Raw genomic sequence first — 26,683 nt, 5'->3', positions numbered from 1 at the left:
GTTTGGATCATGTGCACTCATGGATATTCAAGGAAATGCACTGCTGCCTACGGCGCTGAGGACCCAGGTTCGAATCCCGACCCTGGGTCACTGTCCGTGTGGAGTTTGCACATTCTCCCCGTGTCTGCGTGGGTTTCACCCCTACAACCCAAAGATGTGCAGGGTAGGTGGATTGGCCATGCTAAATTGCCCTTTAATTGGAAAAAATAATTGGGTACTCTAAATTTATTTTAAAAAAGAAATTTTAAAAAATTCAAGGAAATCAGGGTGGAGATAGTCGAGGTGCTAATTTAGATATATATTTTTTTGACTTTCGATATAGGTTATATTGTATATATATTATGTTATTTAGATATATATACAGACCTGGAGCTTACTCCCCTTTCCGTTTTGTTAGTCAAATTATCTTCTCACTCTCAGAACTATATTATTATTATTTTAAGCTTATTCTCCAGTTGTCTGTTTTGTTATCTTATTTAGTAGAAGCTGAGGCAAAGTAGTCAATACTCCCTGCCACCTCTCCATTAATGCCCTCAGCCTTATTTTAATTTTCCTTTTATGTGTGGGTATCAAACACTATTTTAATGTTCCTTAATAATTTGATCGCATTGTTTCCCTTACTGATTGTCCTTTTTTTTATAACTTCTCCCCTCAGCTTTTCATGCTCCCTTTTTGTCCTTTCCTCCTTTAGTTTCGAACGACTTTGTACACGTGTTTTATTAGATTCCATTTTGCCTTCAGTGCCCTGTCTCTAGAACTCTATTGATTACATTTTAAAGATTTTTGTGTCACGGTTTTTTCCAAGGTTTTCTCTGTTACCTTTATTTCCACCCTTATTTCCAATCTATTAGTTTAGTTATTTTCCTTGTCTCACTCTTAATTTTCATCTCCAGTTTCAGATGTTGGCTATGCATTCTTATATACCTATACAAGGATTCATCTGGACTCAAAATGATGGCTCCTTTCTCTCCCTACAGATGCTGCCAGACCTGCTGAGATTTTCCAGCATTTTCACTTTGGTTGCTTTTAAGTTTGCTGTGCGAGTTTCTCTCACTTTTCCTCTTAACTTTATGCTACAAACTTAATCCTCTGATACTATGGAGCAAAGTAATGCCCCTGGTCTGCACCACTTCCAGGTCTTGGGATGTTTCTCTTGTACCTTTTTTTGTCATTTGTTCTTGGGATGTGGCCATTGTTAGCTGGGCCAGCATTTGTTACCCATCCCTAATTTCCCTTGAACTGAGTGGCTTACTAGGCCCCTTTTGTGGGGGCAGATAAGTGTCAACCACATCCTGTGTGGGTCAAGAGTCACATGTAGACCAGACCGGGTAAAGACGGCAGATGGGTTTTTACGACAATCAGCAATGGTTTCATGGTCATCTTTAGACTTTTTAAAATCCAGATTTTAATAGAATTCAAATTTCACCATCTGCCATGGTGGGATTCGAACCCAGGACCATAGAATCCCTACAGTGCAGAAGAGGTCCTCTGAACTGTACCAAGATGCAGCCTTATCAGATCACTGTACAGCTTTCAAGGACTGCAGATTTATATTTTACTGATGTAGCAACAGACACAGACTTTCTTCATTACTGCTCTGCAATGACTGGATAGAAAAGAACTCATTTATATCAGCACCTTTCACAACCTCACAACGCCCCCAAGCATTTTACAGCCAATGAAGTACTTTTGAACAGCAGGCAATGTAGAAAACACAGTAGCCAGTCCCACAAACAATGCGATTAATAGTTGTGTGTTTTTATGGTGATATTGATCGCGAGATAAATATTGCCTGGGCAAGGACATGGTCAGTGTTGAATTTACGGCCATCCCTGGACCTATTTCAGGCTATCTCCTATTTCGGTCCACATCTTTCACTAATGATTTAAAAAGATTGTGTGCAATACCTTGCGTTGTTTGACTTGAACTCGCTTTGCGTGTTTCTGCCCACTTGCACATTTTATTTAAGACTTTCTGAAATTCCTTGGCTGTTTTAGTGGATTTTGTCATTAGAGCAGTTATAATTCCCACTGAAAATGCAGAATTATAGCTTGCGAAGTTCGAAAAGAATCTCATTAACATACACTGCACTGTTACCCAGAGTAGTTTGAAAGGACATCAAAAATACAGCAGAAACACAGATACTAAAATCTAATTTTGGGTGACAATACCGCGGATATTCTTTATTGCTGTACTGCATGTTCCATCTAAGGTGTTTGCAGGGCAATTTGCTTGGGTTGATGTGAATCAAAGGCACACTGCATTTTGCATTGTTGATGGCTGTGATTAAGTAGACAAAATTGGTATTATTCAGAAATCACCAACACAACCTCATTCCCGATCCCATCAACTCATGGAGTAAACATTTTCTGCACTCTCTTCAATGCCACAACATTGTAAACTAAGAGGACAAACAAGAGGACAATACTTCCAAGGTTGTTCTGGTAGCAAATTTTGAAATTGTGCCCTATAAATCTAAGTCCAGGTCATCATTATTGATCAGTGGCCCTGATACCAAACCCCAAGCCCACCGTATACTTCCCGAGAGTCAGAAAAATAACCACTACTCTCAGTTTTACTCAGTCAATTTCCATGCCACCACTTTCCCATTTGTCCCATGGATTTTGACTTTATTGACAAGCCCCTCATGTAGCACTTTGTCAAACGCCTTTTGGAAGGCCTGGTGCACCATATCAACGAATCGGTTGGCTATCAAAAAAAACCAAATCAAGTTAGTTAAACACGGATTGTTGTTAACAGACCTGAGCTGGCTTTTCAATTAATGCACCTGCCCAAATTCTGTTAATTTCTGTTTTTAACCACTTTCCCACCACCAGGTTTAACTGACTGGCCTTTTACTGTTGGGCTTATCCTTACACCCATTTTGAACCAGGGTGTAAAATTTGCAATTCCCAGTTCTCTGGCACCATCCATGTAGCCGATGGGTTGGAAGATTCTTGCTAGTGCTTCCAGAATTTCCACTCTTACTTCCTTCAGGCTTCTCAGATGCATTTCACCTGGTCCTGGTGATTTATCAGCTTACAATACAACCAGTCGTTCTGAATAACTCTTCTTTATCCAAATTTTAGCCCAGCTGGTGACTCACCTGTCTGCTCTTTCATTATCACTTTGGCCAGCATTTTTTTCCTTTGTAAAGACTGCTCACTTGTGCCTCAACCATACCTGCTGCCTCCTTGTGCAAATCACCTTTTTGCTCCCGAATCGACTCCACCCCTCCTTTTACTATTTATATGCCGATAAAATACTTTTGGATTCCCTTTTATGTTAGCTGTCCACCTCAACTCAGTCCCTCTTATTTCATTTTCCATCTGAACTTCCTACATTCAGCCTGGTTCTCACTTGCATTATCAGTTTGACATCTATCTTACACTGTTGTTTGGTTTACCTTATTCTACATTTCTTGCATCATCCAAGTATGTCTGGCTTTGCTTGTCCTATAGACGAGGTAGACGAGGGTAGAGCAGTTGATGTGGTGTATATGGATTTCAGCAAAGCGTTTGATAAGGTTGCCCACGGTAGGCTATTGCAGAAAATACGGAGGCTAGGGATTGAGGGTGATTTAGAGATGTAGATCAGAAATTGGCTAGCTGAAAGAAGACAGAGGGTGGTGGTTGATGGGAAATGTTCAGAATGGAGTTCAGTTACAAGTGGAGTACCACAAGGATCTGTTCTGGGGCCGTTGCTGTTTGTCATTTTTATCAATGACCTAGAGGAAGGCACAGAAGGGTGGGTGAGTAAATTTGCAGACGATACTAAAGTCGGTGGTGTTGTCGACAGTGTGGAAGGATGTAGCAGGTTACAGAGGGATATAGATAAGCTGCAGAGCTGGGCTGAGAGGTGGCAAATGGAGTTTAATGTAGAGAAGTGTGAGGTGATTCACTTTGGAAGGAATAACAGGAATGCGGGATATTTGGCTAATGGTAAAGTTCTTGGAAGTGTGGATGTGCAGAGGGATCTAGGTGTCCATGTACATAGATCCCTGAAAGTTGCCACCCAGGTTGATAGGGTTGTGAAGAAGGTCTATGGAGTGTTGGCCTTTATTGGTAGAGGGATTGAGTTCTGGAGTCAGGAGGTCATGTTGCAGCTGTACAAAACTCTGGTACGGCCGCATTTGGAGTATTGCGTACAGTTCTGGTCACCGCATTATAGGAAGGACGTGGAGGCTTTGGAGCGGGTGCAGAGGAGATTTGCCAGGATGTTGCCTGGTATGGAGGGAAAATCTTATGAGGAAAGGCTGATGGACTTGAGGTTGTTTTCGTTAGAGAGAAGGTTAAGAGGAGACTTAATAGAGGCATACAAAATGATCAGGGGGTGAGATAGGGTGGACAGTGAGAGCCTTCTCCCGCGGATGGAAATGGCTGGCACGAGGGGACATAGCTTTAAACTGATGGGTAATAGATATAGGACAGAGGTCAGAGGTAGGTTCTTTACGCAAAGAGTAGTGAGGCCGTGGAATGCCCTACCTGCAACAGTAGTGAACTCGCCAACATTGAGGGCACTTAAAAGTTTATTGGATAAACATATGATACTGGCATAGTGTAGGTTAATGGCTTTTGTTTTGGTGCAACATCGTGGGCCGAAGGGCCTGTACTGCGCTGTATCGTTCTATGTTCTATGTTTCCCCCTCCTGGCAATGCACCTATACTTGTACATGAACGAGTTTCTCTTTAAAGGCAACCTATTGTTCCATTACACCTTTGCCTGACAATCTTTGATTTTAATTTACCCGGGCCAGATCTCCTTTTACAGCACTGAAATTGATAATTTATTTAGTTTTCATTTTGGATTGCTCCTTGTCCTTTTTGATGGCTAACCTAAATTTTAAGATATTATGGCCACTATCCCCTAAATGTTCCCCTGGACTAGGACCAACAAATCCTCCTTCCTCTTTGGATTGGAAACATACGGGTCAAGAATATTCTCCTGAACACACTTTAAAAACTTATTTCCCTCACTCTTTCCTTTGCAACATTATCCCAATCTATAATCGGGATAATTAAAGTCAACCATTATAACTACTTAATAGTATTTGCACCTTTAGTTTCCTTGCAAATGTGTTCCTCTTCATCCAGATGGTCTATAGAACATACCCCATAGGGTAATGATATCTATATTGCTGCTTTACCAATACATTCTGTAAGATGATCTAGAGTTTTCCATTTTAGCAGTTAGGTTTTCCTAAGTTGCACCTTTGGAGATTCTAACTTCACAAACAAGCCAAAACCAAATATCTGTTTCTGACTATGATCCACTTGCTGGCTAAAACAAAGATAGAAACATGCAAGAAGTGACCATACAATATTTCCATAAGGCAGCCTAGAGGCTATTTAAAACTACACAAAGTCCTTTCAGCTTGAGCAAGCCACTTGATATATCATAGAACCGTGGCTGGCTGTGTATGCCAAGGGGACATTTGTCCATAACCCCAACAGCACAAAATCCGAAACTACTCCATCCCACTTTGCCAAGCTCCATTAGATCCTCATTACCTAAAAACTGACCAGAATTCTCATTTTAGCTTTAAACCCACCACCTCCCATGCCTTGCCCACCCTGCATCAGCCATCTTTGCTCTTACATAACTGCCACTCTCTTGAACTTGTTTCCCACTTCCTCATCTCTCTCAGTGGTTGCCTTTCCTATCGCTGCAGCCTAATCTCGGGCACTGCCTCCCTCAATTATTCCATTCTGTCAATCCCTCCCTATCTTCAAAAGCCATTTGAAATCCCTTCTGGTTAACCGTGTTATTGTGATTCCCAACTTGTGTCCACACTTTTCCCCCTCCTGCTCAGCATCCATTATTTTTTTAATTTGATCATAATCTTTATACTTAAAAAAAAAAAATTCTACAGGATGTGGGTGTCGCTGGTTAGTTCAGCATTTAATACCCGTCCTAGTTGCCCTTCAGAAGGTGGTGGTGAATTGCCTTCTTGAACCGCTGCAGACCTTGCGGTGTTGGTACACACATTGTGCTGTTAAGGAGGGAGTTCCAGGTTGTTGCCCCAGCGACAGTGAAGGAGCAGCGATATATTTTCAAGTCAGGGTAGTGAGTGACATGAAGGGGAACCTCCAGATGCTGGGATTCCCAAGTATCTGCTGCCCTTGTCCTTCTAGGTGGTAGTGGTCGTGGGTTTGGACGGTGTTGTCTAAGGAACCTTGGTGAGTTACTGCAGTGCATCTTGTGGATGGTACACAAGGCTGCCACTGTTCGTCGGTAGTGGAGGGTTTGAATGTTTGTGGAAGGGGGAGCAATCAAGTGGGCTGCTTTGTCCTGGATGCTGTCAATCTTCTGGAGTGTTGTTGGAACTGCACTCATCCAGGCAACTGGAGAGTATTCCATTCCACTCCTGACTTGTGCCTTGTAGATGGTGGACAGGCTTTGCGGGGTCAGGAGATGAGTTATTCGCTGTAAGATTCCTAGTCTTTGACCTGCCCTGGTAGCCACAGTATTAATGTGGCTAGTCCAGTTCAGTTTCTGGTCAATGGTACATAGAGGGAAAAGTTGTTTTGGCTGCAATATCTTAGTACTTTACCACTATCATGCTAAAATATCAATGGTTCTACAAACAGAAAGTAGCAGAACTGTTAATATGTTGATCTGCTGCCCATGCACTTTCATAAGCCAATTAGCTGACAAGCCTATTCTATGCAAACACTAGGAAAGTGTGAAACCGATATTGCAAAAAGTTGACTTACAGAAATGCGTGTTAATTTGATTTCATTTTTAGGGAAAGATAACAGGAAGTTAAATAGCACAAGATCTATTACAACAAGTAGATACCTCAAGGCTGTGTGTGAACAGAGCAGACTAAGTAAATTGGGAGTACAAAGCACTCAACTGCAGAAATAAAACCTTTTATTTCAGACATATATTTGCCCCAACAGCCTGGAAAGTTAATGTCAGCAGACTTGCTCTTGGCCAGTTCATTTCAATTTTCCAGCTACCAGCTAACACGTGTGTGTAAATGTTACTTTATTATATATTGGTTGCTCCGATCATGCAGAAGGTGCACACACAGGAACCTATTTATAACTTACTGACGGCTGGCTTAATTTTCTCAGATACTCTTCATATCTGAAACCAGTTATGAGTTGCTTGGAATTAAAACATTCATAACAAACTGCCAATTACAGAAATCCAACATTTTAAAAAGAAAAGTTATCCAGAAAAACCAAGTTTCATCGTCCACTGAAGGGTTACAAGATTTTTCACTCCTGCTGTAAAGTAGACAGTGTCTTGGCAGTCATCTACAGATCTACAGAAGCCTGTTCAGAAAGCATTCATCACTGTCAGACAGGGACCACCTGCTCTGGTTTGATTGCAATAGCTTGAACGTGGCCAGCACAGTAAAAGGACTGACCCAGAAAACCGCCTGGGGACTGCAATTAGTTTCTGCTGTTCAACAGATGAAGCACCAGCTCTTCATCTTCAGCCAGAGACAGACCCGTGTCCAATGGCCTGTGCTCATCAGAGTCAATTTCAGAGTTCATTCTCCTCTTCGCCTTCTGAGCTGCTATCATCTCTTCACATTCGTCATTGCTACTGCAGCTGTCATTTCTCTTCCTTTTGAATCCCCCTTCAACTGGTTTGCTGCATTGAAGATAGAGAGATGAAAAAAAAACAAATCAATGGCGGTCTTTAAGCACGGCAATAAATTATCTATACTACAAGGTGAATCAATTATTTAATTTGGAAGATGAATTTTAGCATTCTGAAAGGAAGGTAATCTATGAGTGGCATAAAGGAAGTACCCGATATCAGGACTCAGCAATCGTCACCCCTCTGAAGAAACTTAATTAAGCTGCGAATTCATTCCTGCCTTCAGCTTATTACGGCAGACTGACTGTGAAATATTTCTTTCAATTCATACAATCTCACATAAATTATCGCGCTAATGCATCCACAAAAATACAGATTTATTATACTTTCTGGAGTAAATGCACATGCAATCAGGATTCATTGGCAGTTAATAAAGAAATTCATGGTGCAAAATAGATATTCTGTCTGAACAAACACATGTTGCACAGTGCTTACAGCACAGAGGGTCAGTCAGCTCAGCTGGCTAGATGGCTATAGTGTGATGCAGAACAATGCCAATAGCATGGGTGCAATCCCCGTGTCAGCTGAGGTAGTTCATGGAGGCCTGCCCCCTTTCCTTATCCCATGCTTGATTCAGAGTGGTGTTCCTCAATCTACACAATCAACTGGCTCTCTCTAATGGGAAGAGATGTGTTGGGTCTTTGTTGCAACAAGGTTAAGTACCTACCTGCCTCCTTACTGCTCAGAAACAGGCTTTTTGGTTTAACAGGTCCATGCCAAAGTTTATATCCTACATGAGTTTTCTCCCACCCATTTTCAGAAAACCCCATCAGCATGACCGCTTCTGCTCCTTCAGGTGTTTATTTAGCTTCCCTTCAGTACATTCAATGCTGGAAGCCCCAACTACTCCTTGTTGAAGGTTTCAAAATTGTTGCTGCTCTTTGGGTGAAGAACTTTCTCCTCGATTCCCTGTTGGATTTATTGTGACCACTTTGTATTAGAAGTCCCTATTTCTGGTCCCCCGTACAAGTGGAAACACCTTCCATACATTTCCCCTCTCAAATCCTTTCACAATCTTAATGACCTCCATTAGGCCATTGCTCTATTTTCTTTATGCTAGAAACATGACTCCAGTCTGTTCAATTTTTCACCCCTCAGGTGATATGTTTCACCCCTCAGACCTGATGTTACCCAGGTAAATCTGTTTCTCACCTTCGCCAGTGTCTCTATAGCATTTGTATAGCATGGAAAACTTAGTCAAACTTAGTCCCAGTGTGGTCCAATGGAAGACAAACATCTCTGCCTTTCAGTTCCATCCCTCGAGAAGTGAACCCAATGTTTTGCTGACTTTTTAATGGCCTTATTAACCTGCATCACTGTTTTTGGTGATTTGTGCATTTGTTCTTCCATTGTCCTGCAAACTAATTTAGACACTTGGCGCAGGTGGCTCCCTTATTCATCCTACCAAAATTGTACCACTTTGCACCTGTTGTAATATGTACACACACATTGCAATGTTATCTCGGAGAGCAACACCTCTAAGTGCAACCATTTCAGCACGGGGCAGCACGATAGCATAGTGGATAGCGCAATTGCTTCACAGCTCCAGGGTCCCAGGTTCGATTCCCGGCTTGTGTCACTGTCTGTGCGGAGTCTGCATGTCCTCCCCGTGTGTGCGTGGGTTTCCTCCGGGTGCTCCAGTTTCCTCCCACAGTCCAAAGATGTGCAGGTTAGGTGGATTGGCCATGCTAAATTGCCCTTAGTGTCCAAAATTGCCCTTAGAGTTGGTTGAGTGGGGTTACTGGGTTATGGGGATAGGGTGGTGTGGGCTTGGGTAGGGTGCTCTTTCCGAGAGCCGGTGCAGACTCGATGGGCCGAATGGCCTCCTTCTGCACTGTAAATTCTATGATAATCACCGGCAGAGCTCATGTTCGGCGGACTAGTGTGTACCAATCTGCCTACTCTTATCCACTCTACTCTCTCAGAAACTAGACTAGTATGTTTGAACTAGTGTGCAAACTAGTGTGCTTAAAGCCACAAGAGAAAATGACCAATGTGCACAATAAAAATGCAGGTACAGAATTGACAGGCTGAGACAAGATTATATCCAGGATCCCACAGAAGGTAGGTGATAACCAGCCAAGGTGACAAGGATTTGTTCAGAACCAAGGTCCTATGAAGTCATTACAATCACTTAAGGCCGGAATTGAACCCGGATCCCTGGTGCCATGAGGCAGCAGTGCTAAACACTGTGCCACCCCAGAAAGGAAGTGTGTTATGTGATTCTGTTTTAGTTTCACTCAGCCTGGAGCACAGCACGACTCTGCATCTCTGATGTCCTCAAGTATTTTGTCCATGTATATATGTTCACATGCGCCTAAAATTAATAAATTAATCTACAATATGTTCACAAAATCCCTTATGACTAATTAGTACCTTCATATCATTATTAACATACACAGTAGTACTCATCCACACTGAAGATCATTTGCCAATTATACACTCATTCTTCAAGTCTTCCTGTACTCTGTCGCAACTCTCCCACATTGACTATATCCAACAATTTGTTTACATCCGTAGATCAATGCAAAATGAACTGGGTCTCGATATTGGTGTACAAAAACATTATTTTCGATAGTTTCAGATGTTAGACTGTTAATTATTGACAAATATCAATGTCACACAAAGCAAGTGCAGTTTACATACATGTGCTTACAGAATTCAATAACCATATATATGACATCCCATAGAATTAACCATCTGACAACTTGCTATGAACTTCTCAGTTTGGCAAATATAATTTGCAGTAAAATTTAAACTTTTTTGAGCACAGCTAACCAATTAAAAAAAAAATTTAGAGTACCCAATCATTTTTTTCCCCAATTAAGGGGCAATTTAGCGTGGCCAATCCACCTACCCTGCACATCTTTGGATTGTGGGGGTGAAACCCACGAAGACACGGGGAGAATGTGCAAACTCCAGACAGACAGTGAACCGGGGCAGGGATCGAACCCGGGTCCTCAGAGCCGGAGGCATCAGTGCTAATCACTGTGCCACCATGCCGCCTTTAAAGAATAGCTTGGCAAAACTGGTTACATTGACCTCCAAAAGCTAATGCACAACAAATCCATCTCTGTTTACTCTCTCTTAATTCAATCTTTTCTTCCCCTCCCAATATTTCTTTCTGTACCTGACTGCCACCTTCTCAATCATTCCTCTTTTTCTCAGTCGTTAAATCTCTAAGGATAGATTGCTGGTACTGCAGTTAGTTGAGTTCCCAGCTGCCCCATTGCTCTCACCACACAGTTATCACCTTAATTTTAGATACAAGTTAAGGCGCAAAGCATTTTGAGATGCAGCTAATTGACAGCATGCATTCAAGATGCTCTGCTCAAGAAAGATTTGGTGCATAATTAAGAAGGTGTAGAGTAGCGCATTGGGAGTATTTCGACACGGAAAGTGTACCTTTGTTAACTTCATCTCTAGCACCCAAAGCTATTAATTCTCCTCCCGTGAAGCTCAACAGATCTATTGTTCCCATTACCAATGAAATGATTGAAAATATATCACAACAACCTGTCCAAACTCAATGGCAACTTTTCACAATGAATTCACTAAAGCCACACACAGATGTCACCTCCTCAGCTGTAAATGCTATTGCTGCTTTCTCCTAGCCGTTAATCGCCTTTGTCTCAGTTTAAACAGCAGGTTACCTCTTTGACAATCAGCATCTACTAACTCATGCTAAACATTTTATAGGAAGCAAGGGTTGCATTGATGCAAAGTTAAACATTTTAAATCGATAACAATAACTTGGAAAAATAAAAGAACATTCAAAATATATAAACTGTGAATTAAAAATGTATAGCAATAACATTCCCTCTAAAATATTGATTTTGTTTGTAAAGATTAGAGTGAACTGGTTCCTTTATTCCATTTATGTGCAATGTCTAGTGTCACCATTGCTTTAGCAGCAGGGTAGCTCAGGCTAACTTTAAATGTGTATGATTTTAGAATATTTTATCAGTTTGGATCACTTGCTAAAACTGGAATGGTATTCTTATGAAATTAGTTAATAAGGAATAACATTTTTTTTTAAAATCTGTCTTAATTAACACTTAGAATCCTAAAAGAGTTATAGCACAGAAGGATGCCATTGATCCCTTTGTGCATCTCTGCTAGTCCCCTAGAAGAGCAAATCAGCTGTTCCCAGGCCTCCATCTTTTCCCCATGGCCCTGCTACGTTTCTCTCCTTGAGTGCTTATCCTATTTCTTTTTGAAAGCCATAACTCAACCTGCCTCCACAGCACTCTCAGGCAGCGCATTTCAGATCCTAACTATTCACTGCATCAAATTATTTTTCCTCGTATTGTCTCGGGTCTTTTGCCATTCACTTAAGCTTCTCAATCCCTCCATTAATTAGAACTGTTTTGCTCTATCTACTCTGTTATAGAGCCCTCATGATTTTGAACATCTCTATTAAATCATCTCACAATCTTCAGTTCTCTAAAGGGAACAGGCCCACTTCTCCAATCTATCCACAGAACCCTCATCCCTGGAACCATCCTTCTACATCCATTCTGTGCCCTTTCTAAAGCCTTCAAATTCTTCCTGAGGTGCGACACGGAGAATTGCACACAATATTCCAGATGAGGCCAAACCAGTGTTTTATAAAGGTTCATAATAACCTCCTTGTATTTGCATTCTATGCCTCTATTTATAAATCCCAGGATAGTAAGGTGGGCAGTGCTTAGCACTGCTGCTTAACGGCACCAAGGACCCGGATTCGATCCTGGCTCCAGCTCATTGTCTGTGTGGAGTTTGCACATTCTCCCCGTGTCTGTGTGGGTTTCGCCCCCACAATCCAAAGATGTGCAGGGTAGGTGGATTGGCCACGCTAAATTGCCCCTTAATTGGAAGAAAATAATTGAGTATTCTATTTTAAAAATTATTTATTAATCCCAGCTACCCATTTGGTTTGTTAACTGCTTTCTCAACCTGCCCTACCACCATCAATGATTTTTGCACATATACCACCAGGTCTCTCTGTTCCTGTACTTCTCTTACATTTGCAACCTTTATCTAATATTGTCTCGCCTCATTTTTCTACCAAAATGCACCATTTCACCCTTTTCTATGCTAAATATCATCTTCCACGTGGCTGCCATTTCAACCAGTCTAATGCTCTCTTGAAGGCTATCACTTTCCTCACAGTTCACAATACTTTCACATTTGGTAATTTTAAAATTGCGCCCTGCACACCTAAGTCTAGGTCATTAATATATATCAAGGAAAGCAGTGACCTGGCACCAATCCCTGTGGAACTACACAATATACATCCCTCCAGTTTGAAAAATGACCATTTAACTACTACTTTATTTCCTGTCACTCAGCTAACTTTGTATTCATGTTGCCACTGCTCCTTTTATTCCAAGAGCTATAACTCTGCTGGCAAGCCTATTATTTGGCACATTGTCAAATATATTTTGTTTTGAAGTCCATGTACACCACATCTTAAAAGACTGATTTGCTCTACATTTATACTCAAAAAAACAAATCACTCCTAACTGAATTATGTTAACTGCCCAAATGTGACTAAGTAAGTACCAAATGAATACTAAATAAATTATCGGGGTCTAGAGAGAATAGACAGGAAAGAGTTTCCCATAGTCAAGGGTCAATTATCAGGGGACACGGATTTAAGGTAATTGATAGCAGGATCAGGCGGGATATTATGAAAAACGTTTTCACCCAGAGGGTGGGGTGTGTGTGGAAGCTGCTGCCTGGTTTGGTGATTGAGGCACCCGACTCATTAAAATATGCCTGGAGTTGCACCTGGAGTGCTGGAGCCTGCAAGGCTACGGGCCAGGTGCTAAAATAGTCAGCTAGTTTTTAAAACAATGTTTTCTTTTTTGACTGGCAAAGACACAATGAGCTGAATGGCCTCTTTTGGTGCCATAGCTTTTCTATGGTGCAAAGTATAAAAATGTTCAGTGAAGATTTAGCAAACAGCAACATAAAATCATAAAGGACAAACACAAGACATTTTCTCAAGAAAATCTTCTGAAAATGGATTTCTGCCACAACCTTAGCTTCCCAATAACTTTGTACTATCACCATCTCTGCTCCGCATCATTCCTATTCAAATATTCTACTGCCCTCTTGACTGCCCGCCCACCTTTCAAAATCTTCCATGAACCTCAGCTCATTCAAAAACCTTGCTGTCCCCATTCTGGCTCACATCAAGTCCTGTTCATCATCAGCCTCGAGTTCATTCACCCACACTGGCAGTGTGTATGGTGCTGCCTAAATTTTTTAAATTCTCATCCTTGTATTCAATACTTTCCATGGCTTCAACCCTTCTCACCTCTGTAACATACTCCAGCCTTACATCTCCAAGATACCTGCTCTCCTCCAATTTTAGCTTCTCAATTTCCATCACCCTGGTGTTTGGTGGCTATGCCTTCAGCTGTCTGGGCCTTAAGCAAATTGTTGTTAATATGTCAAAAAACAACACTGAAATTTCTGGATTTTGAACGGCAAAACTGGGAACGTGTTGGCTGCAGGGTCTACAATTCCCATTTGTTTCTCTCCATGACCAAAAATTCCAATGGGAATAGAATGCACAACTCTTGCAATCATCTCTCTTCAATCCGGAGTCAGGGCTCAGGCTGACAGGGTGATGTCATTCCAGCTGTCTTGTTGCCAGGATAAGGCACATTTACATAATGCAGAGGTGTACAAAGGCGAAAAGGCCCAATTAATCAGTTGCCTTTAGAAAAGCAGCAAAAGACCAGGGGATTTAAAAAATACTTTCCTTTGTGGTCTACCCAAAAGCACACAGCAAAGTGCCACTCCAATATTCCAGATCTAAATGATCAAATTCACAGAACTTCAATGTTTCTGTGCTACTGGAGTCTGGATGGTAGCACAGTATGTGAAGGGCAGATGCCAGGGTTTAATATTAGGATGTAGAGATGAATATATTGGTATCCCTTCTATCCTTCCCTAAAAATTGCTGTTCAAGATGTACAAGAATTGCACGCAGGGAAAAAAAAACAAAAGGAACCTTCTCCCTCAAAATTGCAGTTCAAGATGTACAAGAATTGCTTGCAGGGAAAAAATTAAAGCAACCTTCCAATATGATGCACATCAAATAATGAACAACTGTGTTTTATGAAGAAAATGTTCTCAAACAGGGCAAAAATGATCAGATCTATACATTGACGGATTTGCATTCATTTACCTGGCTTTCCAAATACTGAATTCAAAGGATGTGGTCATCAAGCTGAGAGTAAAGAAATCAACCTCTGAGCAATTTTTAATAAAACTTCCCACCATAATTACTACACTATATGTGAGGTTGAGGCACTTGCTAATCACTGGGATTACAAAATTATGTTTACGAAGAGGAAATTACCACATCACAGTACACCCAAGGTTTGCAATCTCCCTGGAAGTACAGAAAACAATTTAACTGAGAAGATATACTCACAATTGATCCTAATGCATTTTGCAATAATGTTAGAAAAGAAGATCAAATTAAGGCAGCAGGTAGGAACATTTAGTGACAGAGAAGATACTCTTTCTTTTGCAATGCTGGATAGGCTAAAATAGTTTAAAACTGTCAATCAATACAAATGTTATTTTTTAAATAGATCCTACACTTAGGATCCAGTATTCTCAAATATATTACTGAGTAAATAATCTAGTAAAGAATTTGAAAAAATTACCTTCCAGGCATAGAGTTCTGTAATTGCAGTGACAGCACTTGGTACATACACTTGGCATTGCCATTATTCTAAGAGATTGGGGAATTTCATGAGGCCTTTGGTCATCTGATCTAACATCTCCTTATGTGGCTTGATGTTATATTTTCTTTTGCAGTGCCTCTGTGAAGTTCCTTGAAAAGTTTTATGATATTTATTTAGTGCATTTAATGTAAATTGTTGCTGACAATTAAGCCGATGGTTTGATGATTTTATATAAATGCTTCATACAAGAAGGTTAATTTTGCTGGCTTGTCTGAAAAGAATATTGAACTCTTGTATCTTCATAAAACAGAATCGCTCTGGTGAAACGCTTGCTACAATCACTGCCGGCTCAATGATATCACATAGCCGGCTATACCCCATGGGCTGCTGACTCAGCTAACTCACTTGCTCAAGTAGCATTCATAGAATCATAGAATCTACAGTGCAGAAGGAGGCCATTCGGCCCATCGAGTCTGCACTGGCCCTTGGAAAGAGCACCCGACTTAAGCCCACGCCTCCACCCTATCCCCTTAACCCAGTAACCTCTACTTAACCTTTTTTGGACACTAAGGGCAATTTAGCATTAGCATGGCCAAACCACCTAACCTGCACATCTTTGGACTGTGGGAGGAAACCGGAGCACCCGGAGGAAACCCACGCAGACACGGGGAGAACGTGCAGACAGACAGTGACCCAAGCTGGAAATCAAACCTGGGACCCTGAAGCTGTGAAGCAACTGTGCTAACCACTGTGCTACCATGCTGCCCACTACACGATTGTTCATATGGAGTTGAATTTTTTAACGTTCTGTTAAGGACTAGAATTTATATTTTAGAAGGCTATTTTCTTACATTAACTGTCGCTTAAAAGATAGCTAGCTCCTCAATTTTTACTTTTCATCCATATTTTAAAAAAATATACAAAAGTGTACATACGTAAGACATACGAAGTAGGAGCAGGAGTAGGCCACGGCCCCTCGGGCCTGCTCTGCCACTCAATAGGATGATGGCTGATCTGATGGTAACCTCAACCCCACATCCCTGTCTACCCCTGATATCCTTTCACCTCCTTGTTAATCAAGAATCTATCTAGCTCTGCCTTAAAAATATTCAAAGACTTTGTTTCTAATGCCATTTGAGGAAGAGAGTTCCAGAGACTCAAGTCCCTCTGTGAAAAATAATTTCTCCTGATCTCTGTCTTAAATGAGTGACCCTTTATTTTTAAACAGTGGTCCCTAGTTCTAGGTTCTTCGACAGGAGGAAACATCCTCTCCAAACCTATCCTGTCAAGGTCTCGCAGGATCTTAAAGGTTTTAATCAAGTCGCTTCTTGCAGTTCTAAACTCTAGTGGATGCAAACCTAACCTCTCCAATCTTTCCTCATAAGACAATCCACCCATTCCTGGTATCAAGTCTCGTAAACCATCTCTGAACTGTTTCTAAGGCATTTACATATTTCTTTAAATAAGAAGGCCAACACTATACACAGTACTCCAGATGTGGTCTCACCAATGCCCTGTACAACTGAACTTCCCTACTTTTGTAATCAATTCCCCTCACAATAAATGATAACATTCTATTAGCTTTCTTATTTACTTCCTGTGCCTGTATTGTGATTCATGTACCAGGACACCCAGATCTCCCTGAATCTCAAAGCACTGCAATCTCTCACCATTCAAATAATATGCTTCTTTCTTATTCTTCTTGCTAAATGGACAATTTAACATTTGCCCACATTATATTCCATTTGCTAGTTTTTGCCCACTCACTCAAATTATCCATGTCCCTTTATAGCCTCCTTATGTATTCTTACCAGTTTATTTTTCTACCTATGTGCCGCCAGCACATTCAGCAACCACACCTTCAGTCCCTTCATCCAAGTCATTTATATAAAGTGTAAAACGTTGAGGCACTGATCCCTGTAGAACACCACTTTTTACATCTTACCAACCAGAAAAAGACACATTTATGCCAACTCGCTCTTTCCTGTTAGCTAGCTAATCTTCTATCCATGTCAATATGTTACCCCCTACACCATGAGCTTTTATTTTCCACAATAATCTTTGATGTGGGGGGGCACCTTCTCAAATGCCTTCTGGAAATCGAAGTACAATATATCTACTACCCCTTTATCCACAGTACATGTGACTCTTCGAAGAACTCCAATAAATTGGTTAAACATGATTTACCTTTCACAAAACCATGTTGACTCTGCCGGATTGCCTTGAATCTTTCCAAGTGCCCTGCTTTAACATCATCTTAAAAAATTATTTTAAATTAAAAAAAAATCTTTTTTTTTAATTTTTTTTAAGAGTACCCAATTATTTTTTCCAATTAATGGGGAATTTAGTGTGGGCAATCCACTTAACCCGCACATATTTGGGTTGTGGGAGTGAAACCCACACAGAGAGAATGTGCAAACTCCACAGGGACAGTGACCCAAGGCTGACATTCAAACCCGGGTCCACAGCGCCATAGACAGCAGTGCTAATCATTGTGCCACGTGCCGTCCTGCTGCTATAACATTCTTAATAATGGCTTCTAACATTTTCCCTATGACAGATGTTAGGCGAACTGACCTATAGTTTCCTGCTTTCTGCCTCCCTCCCTTTTTGAATAAAGAAGTTACATTTGCTGTCTTCCAATCTAATGGTACCTTCCCCGAATCTAGTGAAGTTTGGAATATTAAAACCAATGCACCAACTATGTTATTGCCACTTCTTTCAAGACCTTAGGGTGAAGTCCATCTGGGCCAGAGGATGTCAGGCTGCAGACACAATAATTTGTTCAATACCACTTCCCTGGTGATTGCAATTTTCTTGAGTTCCTCCCTTCTTTCCATTTCCTGATTTACAGCTATTTCTGGAATGTTACTTGTGTCATTTGTTAGGTAAAATATCTGTTTAATTCATTCGCTATAACCCTACCTTCCATTATCAATCGCATTAACAAATATAGGTTTACGGTTTATTTCTTTCTAACAGCTGTTCGAAAAGGCCATTTGCAGTAACATTTTATATTAGAATAAATATTTTCAGTACTGTGTCAACTGTCCACTAAAATTACAAAAATGTGAATATCTATAATCATTTTTTATTAAGTTTCCCCCATTTTTTCATAACAACAAACACAAGTGACAGAAGAATTGATTCAAAACTCGTACAGACATAACGAGTTATAGCCAGCAAAAATACAAGCAAAACAATACAGAATAGATTTGAAACAGGTCAGTTGACGAACGAGAGCCCCGAGCTTAAAAGCCAAATCAATCCAACAACGATATACCATAGTGAGTGGTGAAAAAAGGGTAAGGTCATACTAATATAGAAGGATAACAAACTAGGTCACATACCCCTAAGTGTAGAGGTTCAGACTAACAACTTGAAATGGATTAAATGGAGTTGGACTAAACTGAATTCGCTCATGGAAAGCTTAGCAGAAGCAAATCAGCCAAAGTGAAGCCTAAGAATTTAAGACAGGGGTTCCATACTTAATGAAACGCATCGCATTTAGAAAGGAGAACAATCCATGGGAATGCATTCCATAGTCAGCCTATATCAGTTTTGGATCGAGGGACATTTGTCACTAATCCAGGTGCATAGGATATGTTTACGAGAAGCAAAGGTAGAATATTATGTGGCCTTTTTTCATTAGAATTCCTTCCGGGGGACCCAGGATCAGAAATACAGGATTCGCCTCTACGGCTCTCTCAAAATTCCTCGCCAGTTCCCTGGCTACACCTGACCAGTCGGATTAAATCTCAATACAGACCACAGACAATGCACATAATCGCCCTTGACTACCTGGCACTTTAGGCACATCAGGGATAAGGCAGGATCAAACCTGTGTCTAAGGCTAGGCGTAATATGAGTACGGTGTAGTATCTTGAACGGGGTCTTCTTCATCTTATTGCAAACCAAAATTTTACTGAAATTAACTGATGTTACCCCATATTTCCTCATCGGTCTTGATAGTTTTTTTCCCCATGCCCGCAGGGCATTCAGATGGTGATGCAGGTCCTGGAATTCAAAACATCATAGAACATAATCAATTGTTTAGGGCCCACCGAGATCAGGGGAAATTGAGGACGTGGGGATGTCTTATTAAGGATAATGGTTCTAAGCTTAAAAAAGGATTGCCTTGGGATGCCAAATTGCTGACTTAGCTGCTCAAAAGATGACAAGGAGGCATCTCTGAACAGGTCTCTCAGCCTACAAATGACTCTCTCTCCACGTATCGAATCCATAGTCAATTAGACCGGGTGGGAAGTCTGCACTGCCCTGGTTAGGAGACAGAGCTGAAGTCAATTTTGGATCTCCCTTCTACTTGGCGGACCAACCTCTACACTCTCAGAGTATTAATAATAACAACAGGATTATAACACTTAGCAGAGCTCGCCTTAATGTCACCACAAAACAAGACCTGTAGAGGGAAAATGCCTGTTCTGCTTCAATGACAAGCCAGATGGATGCTAAGTCCATCCTAGCCTAGCCTCTGATGATCTTGGAAGAGAGGCCAATTGGTATAACCTAATATTCGGGAGGACCAACCCCCCACCCCCCCCCCCCAAATAAATGTGCTAATCATTCCATTAATTTCTTTGATGACCCTATCTGACAACAGAACAACAGAATAGGCAGCATTTGTAAAGGATAAAGCAATCAGGCAAATACATTCATTTTAAACAGGGCAACCCAGAGCACTACAGTGGTGCAGTGGTTAGCACTGTTGCCTCACAGTGCCGAGCACCCGGGTTCGATCCCGGCCCCAGGACGCTGTCCTTGTGGAGTTTGCACATTCCCATGTTTTCATGGGTCTCACCCGCCCCCCCCCCCCCTAAAAATATGTGCAGAGTACGTGATTGGCCAGGCTAAATTGCCCCTTAATTGCAAAAATTGAAAAGAAAATTAATTAGGGCAATCCTCTCAAGCCATGAAACCAGGAGTGCCAACCACCGAGCGGGATCCCATCCAATAGCCGCAATCCGTTTTGGGAAGCTGGCCCCATATAACTGATCAAAGGAAGGGGCACTGGAAACCCCAAAATATTTAAATCCTATGGGGGACCATCAAAAGGGGAAATTAGCACGGGGTGGTGGTTTATCCCTCAGCTGCCCCCATTGGTATGACTTCTGATTTAGTAAAGTTAGTCTTGTAACCAGAAAATGCACTAAAACAGTCCACCACTCCAATAGCAGGCCAGACTGAAATGCCAGGATTCGATACAAACAGCTGCACATCATCTGCATAATGCATGATCTTTTGCTGTTTCATCCCACATTCCAACCTCGACATTAAGGGTCCGACCTAATGGCCTCTGCCGGTGGCTCAATGGCCGGCGCAAACAACAACGGGCAACCCTGCCTAGTCTCTCTGAGCCCAATGTTCGATGACTCTAACCTGTTTGCAAGCACCATTGCCATGGGACCATGACATAATAATTGAATCCACATTTAAATATGGGGAAAAGCCAGCAAGATGTTGGCCCATCAGCTGAGGAAACAGGAGGTGGCGAGAGAGATTTGGAAAAGTAAAGGATATAGGGGGGGAAGGTGGTTTTGGATCCAGCGGGGGTGAATGATGTGTTTCGGGAGTTCGACAGTAGTTTGTAAAAATCGGAACCCCCAGCTGGGAGGAGGGTATGAAGTGATTCCTTGGGGACTGGAGTGCCCGAGGATAGATGAGGAGTTGGTGAAAGGTTTGGGAGCCCCCATTGGGCTTGGGGAGGTTATAGACGGGTTGGAGGTGATGCAATCAGGTAAGGCCCCGGGATCCGATTGATACCCGGTTGAGTTTTATAAAATGTTTACCGGGTTGCTGTGGCCACTCCTGGTAAAGGCTTTTAATGAGTCCAGGAGCTGGGAATGCTCCCCCCAACGTTATTGCAGGCATCGATTTCCCTTATTTTGAAGAGGGATAAGGATCCAGAGAACTGTGGATCGCATAGGCCGATCTCCCTGTTGAATGTGGAAGCGAAATTGCCGTCAAAGATCTTGGCCACGCGCATAGAGGATTGTGTCCCAGAGGTAATAGTGGAGGACCAGATTTGCCGGTGGAGGGGCACGAGGTCGAGATGGTGGTGGCCATGGATGCAGAGAAGGCCTTTGATCAAGTGGAGTGGAGGTACCTGTGGGATGTCCTGGGAAGGTTCGGGTTGCGGGGTTCGGGCAGGAATTCATGGATTGGGTCCGGTTGCTATATCAGGCACCGGTGGCAAATGTAAGGACCGATTGGGTCAGGTCGGAGTATTTTAGTCTGTGCATGGGGACAAGGCAGGGGCGCCCACTCTCCCCACTACTGTTTGCCCTGGCCATAGAGCCTTTGGCAATGGCACTAAGGACATCAAACCTTTGGCGGGAATAAGGTGGGGGGGAGCATAGGGTCCGCTCTATGCGGATGATTTGCTCCTGTATGTAAAAGACCCGTTTGGGGGGGGGGATTGCAGGAATACTGTAGGAATTTGGCCGGTTCTCAGGTTACAAACTAAACATGAGCAAGAGCGAGGTCTTCGCGATCCAGGCAAGGGGACAGGAGAGGAGACTGAGGGAGATGCCGTTCAAAGTGGTGGAAAGGAGATTTAGGTATCTGGGGATTCAGGTGGCAAGAGACTGGGGTCAGCTTCATAAATTAAATTTGGGCAGGGTGATTGAGCAAATGAAAGGGGACTTCCGCAGGTGGGATGTGCTCCCGCTGTCATTGGCGGGAAGGGTACAGACTGTGAAAAGGACAGTCCTCCTGAGATTGTTGTTCGTGTTTCAGTGTCGCCCAATCTTTATCCCCAAGGCATTTTTCAGGAAAGTGAACGCGGCGATCTCGGGTTTTATATGGGCTGGGAAAGCCCCCGGGGTGAAGCAGGTCCATCTTGAGCGGGGGCACGGGGAGGGGCCCTTCCAAACTTTATTAACTACTACTGGGCGGCTAATATTTCAATGGTTAGGAAATAGGTAGTGGGGGAGGGGTCGGTGTGGGAGCGAGTGGACGCGGCATCTTGTAAGGGCACGAGTCTGGAAATTCCATTAACGGCTCGGTACTCCACATGCCCAGTGGTAGTGGCAACCCTGAGACTGTGGGGGCAATGGAGGTAGCACATGAGACTGGAGGGGGCGTTGGTGTGGTCACCGATCTGTGACAATCACCGGTTCACTCGGCAGAGGGGGGCTGGATGGGGGTTTTAGGATGTGGATGTGGCAGCGGGCAGGGATTGAGAGGTTTGTAGATCTCTTCATTGAGGAGGGGTTCCCGAGCCTGGAGGGGGAGTTTGAGTTGCCGGGTGGGAATGGATTTCGGTACCTGCAGGTACGGGACTTGTCCGGAGGCAGGTTCGAAGCTTCCCTTGCCTCCCTCTAAGGGGACTACAGGATAAGGTGATGTCTAAAACAGGGGTTGGGAAGGGGGGGTCTCAGAAATATTTAAGGAATTGATGGAGTGGGAAGGGACTCCAATCAGGGAGGTGAAAAGAAAGTGGGAGGATGAGTTCAGAGGGGAGTTGGAAGTCGGGGTATGGGAGAAGGTCCTAAAAAGAGTCACTGCATCCTCGCCATGTGCCAGGCTCAGCCTGATCCCGTTCAAGGTGGTCCACAGGGCTCATGTGACTGTGGCCCGGATGAGTAGGTTTTTTGAGGAGGTGGAGGACAAGTGCGAGGTGCGGGGAAGTCCGGCGAATCATGTACATATGTTTTGGGTGTGTCCGAAGCTGAGGGGATTTTGGCAGGGATTCTCAGATGTCATGTCAGAGTCCTAGAAGGGAGGGTGACTCCGAGTCCAGAGGTGGCAATATTTGGAATGTCGGAAGATCCTGGAGCCCAGGGGGTGGGGGGGGACGGGTGACGTTTTGGCTTTTGCCTCCCTGGTGGCGTGGAGACGGATTTTGCTGGGATGGAGGGACGCGGAGCCTCCAAAGTCAGGGATGTGGGTCAGTGACATGGCAGGGTTTCTCAGGCTGGAAAAGATTAAGTTTGCCTTAAGGGGTTCAATACAGGGGTTCGCTCGGAGGTGACAGCTGTTCATCGACTTCTTTAAGGAAGGGGCTGTTTTAGCACAGTGGGCTAAACAGCTGGCTTGTAATGCAGAACAAGGCCAGCAACTGGGTTCCCCGAACAGGTGCCGGAATGTGACGACTAGGGGCTTTTCACAGTAACTTCATTGAAGCCTACTTGTGACAATAAGCGATTATTATTAAAACTGACCACCAGCAGAAGGGGAGGGGGGGGCATGGCAGTGAATAATAGGGGCGGGGAATGTAAGGTATGGGTAGCTAGGAGTTGGGCCGGGGGAAGTTGGGAGTGTTACTGTGAGGGTTTGCGTGTTAGACCGCTCTGTTATTTAGAATATTAATATGTTGAAATGTTAAAATTATAAATGCCTCAATAAAATGTTTTCTTAAAAAAAAAAAAATTGGATTCACTTAATATAATTCTCCCCCAGCTCAAAGCCTCGCAACATATAAACCAGACAATTTCACTCAACTCGGTCAAACGATTTCTCTGCATCCAAGGAAATAACCCGCCCATCCAGAGCATGCTTCGGAAAACCCGTAATCACATTTAGAAGCCTTCTAATGTTATTACTCGAAAATCTTGGAATCCATAGAATCCCTACAGTGCAGAAGGAGGCCATTCGTCCCATTGAGTCTGCACGGGCCCTCCAAAAGAGAAGTCTACCTAGGTCCACTCCTCTGCCCTATTCCCGTAACCCCGTTCATTGAACATGGCCAATCCACCTAACCTGCATATCTTTGGCCACTAAGGGGAAACTTAGCATTGCCAAATCACCTAACCTGCACATCTTTAGACCGTGGGAGGAAACCAGAGCACCAGGAGGCATCCCACGCAGACATGGAAAGATCGAGCAAACTCCACAGTGACAGTCACCCATGGCCAAAATTGAACCCGTGCCCCTGGCGATGCGAGACAGCAGTACTAACCACTGTGCCACCGTGTTGCCCTAATTTACCCCATTATAAACCCCGTCTGGTCCTCCCGCACAATTGTCGGCAGGATGTCTTCCAACCTTTTGGCCAGAACCTTAGGTAACAGTTTCAAGACGACATTTAGAAGAGATATTGACCGATAGTAGGCACATTGCTTTGGGTCCTTACCCGCCTTTAGAACCAAAGATATATTAGCCTCACGTAAAGTTGGCGGCAACATTCCAGACTCAACAGTGACAATACATATCCACCAACGGGTCTAACAATAAATCCTTTAACTCCCCATAAAACTCAAACCCAAAACCCTCTGGTTCTGGTGCCTTACCCGGCTTAAGCTCCTTAAAAGCCTTTGATACATTCTTCCTAGAAAGGGAAGCATTAAGAGCCCCACGTTGGTTTTCCAAGGTCCCCAGGAGCTTTATGGAAGAGAAGGAATGCTTCATACATGCCAATTCGCCACCAGAATGCCCTGGCTTGTGTAATTCTGCATAGAATTCACCAAGATCCCCATTTATCGCTTCTGTATTCGTCACCCTTTCCCTCCATCAAGCCGCACAGAGGGGATCGTCCTAGAATCAGCCTTTTCTTTGTCAAGCAGGCCAAGTATTTGCTCGGTTTATTCCCAAACTCATACAACTTCTGCCTCGCAAACTTTTAAGCTTTTCTTGATCTGCTGAGTCAATAATGAGTCCAAAGCCACTCTCTCCCTGCACCAACGTCCATAGAATCCCTACAGTGCAGAAGGAGGCCATTCAGCCAATTGAGTATGCACTGACCCTCTGAAAGAGCAATTTACCTAGGCCCACTCCCCGATAAAACCTCCTTCAACAACTGCCTATTGAGAGTCTTGTTAAATCTGTCCTCTGCCAAGCAACCCTACAACTGCAACTGGTTCTCCAGCATCTCGTGCCTCTTACTTGCTGCGTACAAAATAAATTGCCCCCTGGCATAAATTTTACACATCTTCCACAAAATGGAGGGGGAGATATCTCCGCTCGGGTTAACCGAGAAGAAAAACTCTTAACTCATTTGTAAAAATGTGCAGTAAATAATGTATCCCTTATCATGGCGGCATCAAACCGGCACACATTCTTTAAAAAAAAATTTTTTTTTTTTCTTTTTAAAGATTTTTTAAAAATATAAATTTAGAATACCCAATTATTATTATTTTTTTCAATTAAGGGGCAATTTTAGTGTGGCCAATCCACCTAACCAGCACATCTTTGGGTTGTGGGGGTGAAACCCACGCAGACACGGGGAGAACGTGCAAACGCCACACGGACAGTGACCCAGGGCTAGGATTCGAACCCAGGTCCTCAGCACCGCAGTCTCAGTGCTAACCACTGTGCCACGTGCCGTCCATGCATTCATGTCGAGAAGGCTAGAATACAAGAGCAGGGATGTACTTCTGAGGCTATTTAAGGCTCTGGTCAGACCCTAATTGGAGAATTGTGAACGGTTTTGGGCCCCATATCTAAGGATGTGCTGACCTTGGAAACGGTCCGGAGGAGGTTCACAAGAATGATCCCTGGAATGAAGAGACTCTTGGTCTGTACTCATTAAGAGTTTAGAAGGATGAGGGGGGATCTTATTGAAACTTACAGGAAAATTCAAGGCCTGGATCGAGTGGACATGGAGAGGATGTGTCCACTTAAATCACCCACCACAAAAACCCTGCTATATTCACATCTTTCCAGAATCTCACTACATATCTGTTCCTCTGTATCCCACTGGCTGTTGGGAGGCCTATAGTACACCCCAACATTATGATTGCAATTATGTCCCTCCTGCAATGTGGTGACCAGGATTGAACACAAATTTCCAGCTGTGGCCTAACCAGCACTTTATACAGTTTCATATTATATCTGTTTTTGTAATCAATACCTTTCCCAATAAAGGAATGTATTCCACATGCATTCTTCACCACCCAGTCTACCTGTCCCTGCCACATTCAAGGACCTGTGGATATGCACTACATGGTCTCTCACTTCCTCTAACCCTCTCAATATCTCCCAATTTGATTATTCAGTAATAATGATAATAATAATGTATTATTGTCACAAGTAGGCTTACATTAACACTGCAATGAAGTTACTGTGAAAAGCCCCTAGTCGCCACACTTCGGTGCCTGTTCGGGTACACTGAGGGAGAATTCAGAATGTCCAATTCACCTAACCAGCACGATTTGGATCCAATTTGCCACATTCCCCTGCATCTCATGGGCTTTTACCTTTCTGACCAGTTTGCCATGTGGGACCTTGTCAAGTGCCTTACTAAAATCTATTTTGACCACATCCACTGCACTTACCCCCTCATCAATTCTCATTACTTCGTCAAAAAATTCAATTAAGTTAGTCATGATTTTCCCTTAACAAAACCATGTTGACTATCTCTGATTAATCCGTGCCTAAGTGACAGTTTATCCTGGGTTACTGAATTGATT

The 26,683-nt window shown here is 42.9% G+C and overlaps 1 protein-coding gene across 1 annotated transcript in view; it reads right to left on the bottom strand.

Annotated features, from left to right (window-relative positions):
* Window positions 1–6,859: 6,859 nt before the first annotated feature.
* ddx10 (DEAD (Asp-Glu-Ala-Asp) box polypeptide 10) overlaps window positions 6,860–26,683 on the bottom strand; it is a 388,230-nt gene continuing 368,406 nt past the window's right edge. The window contains exon 18 of the mRNA XM_072476795.1: window positions 6,860–7,611. Within this exon, the coding sequence (XP_072332896.1) occupies window positions 7,407–7,611 (205 nt within the window). The 3' untranslated portion in view covers window positions 6,860–7,406. The remainder of the gene's footprint in view (window positions 7,612–26,683) is intronic.

The sequence above is a fragment of the Scyliorhinus torazame genome, chromosome 15, assembly GCF_047496885.1.
Source record: "Scyliorhinus torazame isolate Kashiwa2021f chromosome 15, sScyTor2.1, whole genome shotgun sequence".
NCBI lineage: Eukaryota > Metazoa > Chordata > Chondrichthyes > Carcharhiniformes > Scyliorhinidae > Scyliorhinus > Scyliorhinus torazame.
Note: the sequence above shows the minus strand (reverse complement) of the source record. Positions and strands in the feature narration are given on the sequence as shown.